At 37.2% G+C, this 9,313-nt stretch overlaps 2 protein-coding genes across 5 annotated transcripts in view; one reads left to right on the top strand and one right to left on the bottom strand.

Annotated features, from left to right (window-relative positions):
* Positions 1-31: 31 nt before the first annotated feature.
* Positions 32-3,043, top strand: LOC139779738 (probable aminoacyl tRNA synthase complex-interacting multifunctional protein 2). Of its 2 annotated transcripts, none has more exons than XM_071718206.1 (4): positions 32-324; positions 1,883-2,029; positions 2,195-2,402; positions 2,611-3,043. In XM_071718206.1, exons 1-4 carry the CDS (start codon positions 70-72, stop codon positions 2,964-2,966), a joined length of 966 nt encoding a protein of 321 aa, XP_071574307.1. In that variant the 5' UTR covers positions 32-69; the 3' UTR covers positions 2,967-3,043. The 2 variants fall into 2 exon arrangements, with proteins under 2 accessions (XP_071574307.1, XP_071574308.1); XM_071718207.1 differs by having other exon boundaries at positions 33-306.
* A 206-nt stretch (positions 3,044-3,249) lies between these two features.
* The window catches only part of Sdk (sidekick cell adhesion molecule), a 39,818-nt gene continuing 33,754 nt past the window's right edge, over positions 3,250-9,313 (bottom strand). For 2 of the 3 annotated variants that reach the window (XM_071718202.1, XM_071718203.1), the window contains 8 exons: positions 9,047-9,286; positions 8,626-8,823; positions 8,374-8,515; positions 7,813-8,091; positions 6,099-6,256; positions 5,788-5,950; positions 5,341-5,663; positions 3,250-5,262 (listed from right to left, as the gene is read on the bottom strand). In XM_071718202.1, the coding sequence (XP_071574303.1) occupies positions 5,020-5,262; positions 5,341-5,663; positions 5,788-5,950; positions 6,099-6,256; positions 7,813-8,091; positions 8,374-8,515; positions 8,626-8,823; positions 9,047-9,286 (1,746 nt within the window). In that variant the 3' untranslated portion in view covers positions 3,250-5,019. The other variant, XM_071718204.1, reaches the window with a different exon arrangement.

The following is a 9,313-nucleotide window of genomic DNA, read 5'->3' as shown; positions in this document are numbered from 1 at the left end:
TCGACCGTGGCGCCGCGCGAGAGCACGCGAGAGTGCGCGGACTGCGCGGATTGTTTTCATTGCGAGTAGATGATGTGCGAGCACGCGACGATGGCGACGAGGACGTATGGGATGTATCCGGTGCGGCCGGTAGTCGACCTACTCAACGAGAATGTAATCTGCAGACGCTTTTCGATGTACAAAATGCGAAATATTCACGAGGACGGACTTGACGACCGGTGCCCCGACGTCGCCACCACCACCGACGTCGCCGACGCCGTCGACCCCGCCACGGGAGCCGAGATGCCCGACAGCATTGCCACGCAGGTTATCCGCCTTCTGCAGGTTTCCGTCTTTTCGTTTCCGTTTTTTCGTTTTCGCTTGGCCGCCCCTCGCGGCCGACGCACCGTGCCCGCGCGCCACGGCCGACGGCCACGCTTTTCGCGGTCGCGCGAGAGAACGAAAGAGCGAGTGACATGACTGACTCCTCCCGAAAATTTCCGCGGGCACACTGATCCGCGATCGACCGGGAGAGCGGAGCGGTGCTGCGGTTCTTCTCTCTTTCTCTCTCTCTCTTTCTCTTTCTCGCTCTCCGCCTCGGGGGGGCTTGATCGATGTGTCCCTCCCCCCTGGGATCTCATTTTTCGAGACTCTCGTGGAAATGTCGACGGTCTCTCGCGGAAATTGGTCCAGGTAGAAGGTCCGACTGAAATACGGCGTGAACGCGCGAACAGTGGCCTAGTTTACATCGATCACTTGATACGCGTATTAAATAGTAAATAACTAGTAAATTAGTTTGATTATTGGCTGATCAGTTCAAATATACTATTTGATACGCGTATCAAGAGATCGGTGTAAACTAGGCCAGTATTTCACGGCGGTGCGGACTATTTAACTTCCGCGCGCGCGGAAGCGCGAGACGCGCGATTGTCAAAAACGCGAACACGGAGCGCAAAGGTCGGGCAAAACGTTCGGGATCGACCGCGCCGTTAGAAACGGAGGTTAATCCGCCGACGTTGTCATTAATAAGTAGGTGATTTTTGGCCGACTCTGCTATAAGCGACCAAAGTGTCAAACTACCAGCACCAATAGCAACCTTGGTATATGTGCCAAACCGTACCAAAATTGCCAAAAATCACCTAATGTTATTGTTATATTGAAGTACTCCGCGAGTTGTGAGAGAGAAAGAGAGAGAGAGAGAGATATTGTTTACGCTGGCTCTCCATGATTGTATTTAATCGTTAAAAGTTTCATCAGCAGCATGGTAAATTTAGCGTAAGATATTTATCGTGCAGTTACTTCTAATATTGCGTCAGATCGTTAAACGTTTGTTCTCCTCGTTTACATATCTAAATTATTGTAGCTACGTTGTATAGAGAAAAGAAAGTATTATATTATGCAATTATTTATTTTATATAAAACTAGAATCATTTCTTTATTATCTACTGTATGACGTTTATGTTCAGCACATGTTTTGCTCTTTTTCTAATTTCTTATTTGTTATTCTTTTCGTTCTTATTCTAATGTGAATGGAGAGAAGAATCTTTTGTTTAAACTTTATCCATATTATTGTTAGAGTCAAACATTGTATGTATAAATATCTTATTGATATTTTTTTTTAAATCCTCCAGTGGATTTTATATTTGTATTACTAGCCAGTATTGTTAGCTGCAAATATTATAGCACAGATATTATATTAGCCCAATTATATTTGCTACATTTTGTTTTATGTTTATATATTGTAACACATTTCTCGAATTTGTCATGATATAATATAAATTTCTTTAGAATTTGTATATATTGTGAATGTTGGGTTCAAATATTGTTGAATAAACTTTACATAGAACAAAATAATATACAGTATAAATAGTACTTATATTGCAATTAATTATGTTTTTTCTAGGCATCTAGTTCGGAACACGGAACGTTGGAAGCTAGGCAAGAAAAAGTTCTTGATCAATTGGCAGAACTTAAAAAGCAGATCTATAGACTACAATGTGTCGTGAAAGAGTCTTATCAGAAGCCTAAGAAAGATTTGGTCCCAGTTCAGGTTAGCAATTATTGTATTAAATATAATTGCTTGCTAAATACTAATGCCTTGTATTTAATTTGTAATTACAGTTAATGCATCATTTGCTTTGTCAGCTGTGATACAAATGAACTTTTGTTTAATTGTCGCACGAGAGATCAACAAGCAATTGTCGTATATTTACAGAAACCAATCTTCGTCGACCTAGTGTTAAATGTGAATCCAAGCAAGCCGCCATATTCATTACTCGCTTTACAGAAACTATGGAAGGACACTAACTTTAAAGTGAAAGCGTATACTCATTCTACTACAAGGGGTCAGATACCTATTGTTTTTCCTGAAACTACTAATAATATCGCAAATATCGTAGATGTAACATTGATATGGAAAGAAGGTAAGACGTAAATCTTCATCGGTCTTAAGAAAGGGTATCCTCATAACAGTTTATTCGTTAATAATTTAGGATGTATTGAAATTTTGGAAAGTAAAATGTTTTCTTATAATCAAATTTTTAATTACTTTTTTATCATCCATTCGTTAGCAAACTTTTCTTTAATAGTTTATTTAAGTATTCTATATTTGATTAAATTCCTTTCTTTCAGTCTCGAATATGGAAGTTGTCACAAAAATTTCTCATTCTTGCCCCATAAAGGGCGAAGTCAATTTTCTCAGATATGTGAGCAGGATGATAGAATCACATAATTACGAAAGCACATGCTCGCAACCACATACATTAGACTTCGCGCTTGACTTCGTTAATTCGTTATATAATGAGCGACGTATAGAAAAGGGATTGCTTGTACTAGCCCGTGACTTTGAGAAATGGTCCTGCAAGGGTGGATTCAACATTGTTGACATTGCAGTCTGGTCTCTAATTAAACAGTTTCCTGAAACAAGTTTACCGCCGACCCTTCGCGAATGGTATACCCTATGCGAAACGACTTTTACAGAAACATAAATCGTGACAAATAAATCGTTTCTCTTTTATAAAAACTTTGATATGTTAATAAATGAATATGAATATATTGTTTTTTATTTGTAAGAGCGTTATTGATTTATACTTCCATCTGATATAAGAATTCCTTACCTCGTTGGCGATATATAATCGATAAAAAATTAAATTAATGAATTAGTAATGCAGATGTCCAAAAATTAGTTGTAAAAACTATTAATTTTTTATCGTTCACAAATACGTTTTAAATTGGTAAATAAATTCGGTAAATCAGCGTGATGTAGACAAATTTCCAAAATGGCATAAATTTTTATTAAAAGATTAACAGATTTTTTCTCAGTGTCCTATACGATTAATATTACAGCTGATTTTTATACTTTTATGTCGTTACAAATACGCGCGTGGAAGTATATATATAAATAAAATTAAATTTGCACTAAACGTTCACTGGCAGTGTCGCGGAAACAGTGTGTTTCTGTAGAAACATTTTTTACGAAAAGGGATTCGCTGCATCTCGCGACGTTCATAGAACTTTCTTTTTTTCTTAAAAAAAAAAAGGTAAAATTATATCTAAATGCTTACAGCGAGCCTCGCGTAAAACGAATGATTTATGAAATACGAATCGGTAATAGTCTTATTTTATAATTACTAGTTAGATTAGGCTTCTTCCTATCCTGTCTTTTAATCAAGTTTCATTATTCGCACAGTTTACGATAAAGACATATGCAATCGTCGTAGTTCCATTCGATATTGAACTTTGGACGTATGTTAAACGAGAATGTTTAAGAAGATGTGAATATTGCGTCTCAGTAACTATGATATATCTATGTACAATAGAAGCTCCATATTTATTTGCGTATTTCCTATAATATTCACGGGCCTAAGATAATCCGCTTATTGCAGGATACAACGAGGATAAAAAAATAACATTTCTTAATAGTTCCTAGAAGCAATTCTTATTTTAAAATAAGAAAAATTATAGGAAAGATATATACATTTTTTTTATTGTTTATGTGTATATATATGAAAAATAAAAATTGTGTTTATGTATGTGTAAATATATAAATTATAAAATAAAAATTAATATTAAAAATATATATTATACATATACTTTTTTACATCAAATTTTATACTCTTTCTACATGTATTTTATTTTTCAGAATCGCAATTTCCACGTTTATGACGGTTTAGCAAAATGTAAGTCCCGCGAATATGGAGCTTTTACTGTATATCACAAAACGCGAATAGATATAGTCCGCTCAATACAATGTGTAGTAGCATTATACAAAATCTACATTCTTATGGAAAGTATATATATAACATATTTACAAGCGTCTGACGTAGCGCAAGTACGCCAGCGTAAGAGCGGATTTTATACAGTGTCCCACAACTCGCGGTTTTCACAATGAAAATCTTCAATGAATTGGATGATATGATAGGCCAACGATTGCAACGTTAAGTCTGAATTGATATTTGCTTCTTTTGAAAGCTCTGCGATATTGCGAATACACGATAACGCGATTATCCGCTCACAAATGCGTCTGCGATAAATACCTTCGAAAAATGACAAGACTCAGAACTGAATTATGCGTGTAACCGTGTACCTATAACCGCGTACCTGAGAAGTAGAGCGGGAATAAGACCGAAATATCTGTCGAAAAAAAAAAGGAATATTTGGACTTATACTCCTCTACTCCACAGGCACGAAATTTGTGAAACATTCGTATGAGATCCGTATGCTAGCTGTTTGGATCCTTAAACTAATCTGAGAAAGTACAAAAGTATCTATTAAATACAAATGAATGTCTTATCAAGAATTATAAATAATATATATATCAATATATCACAATACGAAGATGCCTCAAGCTTCTTATAGTTTGCTATAAGTCTATGCCGTCAGCACGCGCGAAACACACGTGTTTCTCCGACGTAAGTCTTTCGCTCTATATATGTATATGTATAAAAAAAGAGACTTTGCTCGAAGCGAAGTAGTTGCGACGGTAATTTTGATATCGATATATGAATAAGAAAAAGGGTCTAGTCTTGGTAATTCGGTTAATTAAACGAACGACGAGAAACCGGGTAGTGGCGCTCTCGATCTGGCCATGTTGTTCATGATGATCTGACCGCCGTTTAGACTGACGACCGCGCTGCCTTCCGGCTCGGAGTCCGTGTACGATGAATAGTTCCGGACGGGTTTCTGCCGTTTCCACGACTGCCTCAACGAGTCGTTCACGTTCGCGTAGTGATTCACGAAGGAATGTGGATCGGACTGCACGCTCTCGTTCTCGCTCTCAGAACCCTGTGAAACAAAAGCAGGATTAAGATTCTCTTCGTCAGAGAATCTTACGCAATGTCCTACATTTTAACGAAGAATCACCTGGGAATCGGTGGAACTGATTTCGGAGGGTTTCTCCGTGACGCTGCTGTCGTCGGGATTCTCATCGTATCCCTTGAGACTTTCCTCGTCGCTGTGATAGGCGACCGATGCTGGGGAAGGCCTGGGGGGCGATTTGCCAAGCATCGTCGGTGGTGGAGGATGCATCGCCTTCCGGGCCAACGTATTCCTCTTACCCAGAGTACCGCTTGCCGTGTTAACGGAACCACCTCCGCCCTGGCGCGATCTGTACAATTCCAGGTCCGACTCCTGCCTGTCATCCGCGTCCATCGCCATCGACTCTTCCAGAGTCTTTTGTGCCTCTTCTGTAATCATTTATATTAATATTATAAATCTATCTGTATCGAATTATATTACAGAAAAGCGATCTATTAACAAACTAATTTTTCATAATTTAAAATCAATTTATATATGTTAAATTCAACTTACGTTTGTATTTGTAGCTTTTACTCTTCACGCATAATACTGCTATGACCATAATGATAATTATAATTGATATAGCGGCTAAAGTGACCATAAACCAGGTCTGCCTGTAAAACGGCCTGTGCTGCAGATATGCGTATTCCAGGTACAGTTTCGATGGCGTCAAAATCTGGATAGCGGTAAAATGATTTTATTAGTAAAACGTACCAGTTCGCAACAAATTTTATCTTCAAATAAATAAATATATAAAAGTGTAATATTCAAACAAGTAAATTTAATGTCCAGACGAATAGCTGTTTCTCTTTAAATAGACTTACCGTTTCAGAGGAATACGCTGGATAGCTAATTCCATAACGATTGTACGATATCACTCTGAACAAATACGATGTGGACGGCAGTAAGTTTTGGTAAGACACAGTATACTCTGTCAGTGGTCCGTTGCTAGTACGAACTATTGTCTGCCAGCGCGTATCGTCTACAATTACATACATAAACTACTTTATAATCTTTAAATTAGTAGGCATTTCCTAAAGGAAAATTCCTAAAGGAAAAAAATTATTTCATTTGGGTACGCATATCACGATTACATAATCAAATTTTTTAATACAGGATGTCTCATTTGTACGACAGGATTTTTCAGTAGCAAATTCTTCGATCAATTTGGAGTCAACTTTATCTCAAAACTGTTATTTCAATATTGTGCATCTCTATGAGTGATCATAAATTAAATTTTGCAGCAAAAAATCAACTTTATATAATTTATTTATTACAGTAAAAAAACATATATTTTATTTAAACTAACTGAAGGATATAACTTACAATTAGACATTCATTTTTCTTTTGAGATTTAACTCGCCAGAACTTTTACTGTGCTAGAAAAATCCTCCACCTTCAATTATTAATCACTCGATTAACTTAGCCCTGATATTTTTCTTAAAAAACAGTTAATTTCAAATTAATCAGAGAAAGTATCGCTAAAAAATAATGCGATAGAAATGAGACACTATGTATAACAAATGGGTAGGAGTTCGTATTATTTTGGTGACTAATTGGTGACTTTAACACTTTGAGTGCCGTCCGTTTTCTGCGTGAAATTCTTTGAAGAGTAATCGGTTATTCTCAGGACTCCGTTTTGCTATTATACGACATATGTGGAAAATATGTCATGTGTGTATATATCGTCTGCACGCAAAGTGTTAAAAAATAAGATTAATTGCGGCGGGGGGAGAGGGGGCGATCTAAATAACAAAAATTGCGGCGTTCCCAACAGACAATACAACAAATCATCACGCTAGTATAATCAATCACTGGATCGTTTCTTTGTCAGGATAAGTATACACGATATGTTATAGCGCTATCTCCGAAGTAATATTAAATAAGTTAATATATCTTCAGTAAAATTCTGCTTGAACGTATAAAATGGGTTTCTGGCGACGTCATGCTATGACATTATCATGCAAATTATTGGAAATACCAAACGACCACGGCACATATGGTACATGTATAGTAATGTACAACGGGCTGTCAAAAGCGATATTGTTACGCTAACGGGGATCTCACTATAAAAACCATCTAATGCAATGACTGACGCTCATTGTAGTTACGTGCGTTGACACTTACAATGCTGCCATTCTTCCATCGCTATACAGTTATAAAAAAGACGGTATTAGTGTTAGCAGAACCGATAATCGAATCGGACGCGAATGTGAAATAATATGACGAATTACGCGGAATTTGTTTTATAAATCACTCTATGGTTGTACATTATCGTTTTGTAAAATTGCAACGTTAACAAATATGCACGATGCCCCGAATTTATTTTATAAGCTAGATAAATTTATTTTATAAGCTAATTAAAAAAATTAGTTTACATTAAAATTATTAGACATTTTTAATTTTCTGCCGTTGCAATTTCGATAAACAGTAGCACAAACTGGTAGGAAATTTTGAATAGATCTCGTAACGGGCTTTTTCGATTCCTGTTACGTAACTAAATATGTAACGACTATTGTATAAAGATCGTGTATTTACCTTTACGACGAGTCTCGATGTAATAACCGAGTATAGGACCTTTGCCGGAAGCCCCGTTGGTCCACTGCAGTTCCACGCTGGAAACCGTCTTGGTCACGCCGAGATTGCTGGGCGCCATCGGCGAACCTTCTTGCGGACCAGTTGTAACATTGCCGGATACCGGCGGTCCGAAGTCGATCGTTTGCGCGCGAACCATGAAGATATACGTCACCTCCTCCTCCAGCGGCTGGATGAGAAGACTCGTCTCCGTCACTTTTTGCTTAACTTGTTTACTGAAACCTTAAATAAAACGTCGACAAGTCAGCAAAAGAAAAGGATATGAAATATATCGTAATATCTTTGCGAAGTGACTCTAATACGCGCATGAATTTTTCTCGGAATAAAATTAACGCGTTTATTTATAAATAATAATATACGTATAATAATAATAATAATATACGATAATAATATAAATAATAATATACGAAAAAGTAATAATAGTGCATAAAAATATAAAATGTAAAGTTAAATTCTTGATGTCAAATATTGTGATCTTTTTAAAGGAACATTAATTTATCTTACGGTCGTTTTGCTCCGCCGTTTCATATGTGACGATGTAACCAACTATCTCGCCGTTGCGTAATTTCGGCGGCTTCCAAGAGACGCGCAAGCTGGTCATGGTAATTTCGTTAAATTGTAAATGATATGGCGGTCCTGGTATGTCCTGCAATTACATCATGTTACAGAATTTAAATACCGTTTTGTAAATATTCGAAGTTGAAAATATCGATATTGTTCGTGAAACAATTACGACGCAGCGTCAGAAAAAATTACCTGTTTCGTTCTCACAGTAATTGGCGGAGATCGTGGGCCATCTCCAGCTGGATTAAACGCTAAAACTTGTATGCGATACTCTGTATACTTGTCAAGAAAGACTAAATTGTGCGTCAAACAAGACGCTGGAACAACTTCTATCTCTTCCTCCTGTTTTTTCTCTAATTCCTGAGGAGAGTCAGTCACCAAATAAAAAATCTGCAATAAAACAGAAATATCTGTTATAATAAATACAAAATAATACAGATAATGAACAAAGACTGTAGTATCAATTTACAATAATTAATCTATACTTAATATAGGCAAAACAAAGAGCTATGAATTTGCCACGATTATAATCTATTATTGAGTTTATAAAAACAATATATAGAGCGATTAAGCTGTTGCTAATGTAACTGACAATGAGCGAAATAATTATTACCTTATATCCTAGTAAATCGCCATTTTGCATATTGGCTTGGGGAGGTTTCCAGCGCAAATGGACTTCGGTGGAAGAGATGGGCTCGGCTTTTAGGTGTTGGGGCTCTCCCGTAGGAACCGCCTCCCCCACGTACACGGTGACCGGCGGACTTGGCGGGCCTTCGCCTTCCGAGTTAAATGGTAGCACTACAATCTCGTAATATCGGTCCTCTGTTAAGTCGCTTAAAACCATTTTCGTTTGCTGCAACAAAGTGAGGGTGGATTGCGT

Source organism: Temnothorax nylanderi, unplaced genomic scaffold, assembly GCF_030848795.1.
Source record: "Temnothorax nylanderi isolate EJ_2023f unplaced genomic scaffold, tnyl_v1.0 TNYL_tig0239_pilon, whole genome shotgun sequence".
NCBI lineage: Eukaryota > Metazoa > Arthropoda > Insecta > Hymenoptera > Formicidae > Temnothorax > Temnothorax nylanderi.
Note: the sequence above shows the minus strand (reverse complement) of the source record. Positions and strands in the feature narration are given on the sequence as shown.

Excerpts from the sequence above, each read along its gene's own strand:
- LOC139779738 (XM_071718206.1), top strand. The coding sequence starts at position 70 with ATGATGTGCGAGCACGCGACGATGGCGACGAGGACGTATGGGATGTAT. Across the intron at positions 325-1,882 it reads AGGTTATCCGCCTTCTGCAG|GCATCTAGTTCGGAACACGG; the intron begins GTTTCCGTCTTT and ends TGTTTTTTCTAG. Across the intron at positions 2,030-2,194 it reads AAGATTTGGTCCCAGTTCAG|AAACCAATCTTCGTCGACCT; the intron begins GTTAGCAATTAT and ends GTATATTTACAG.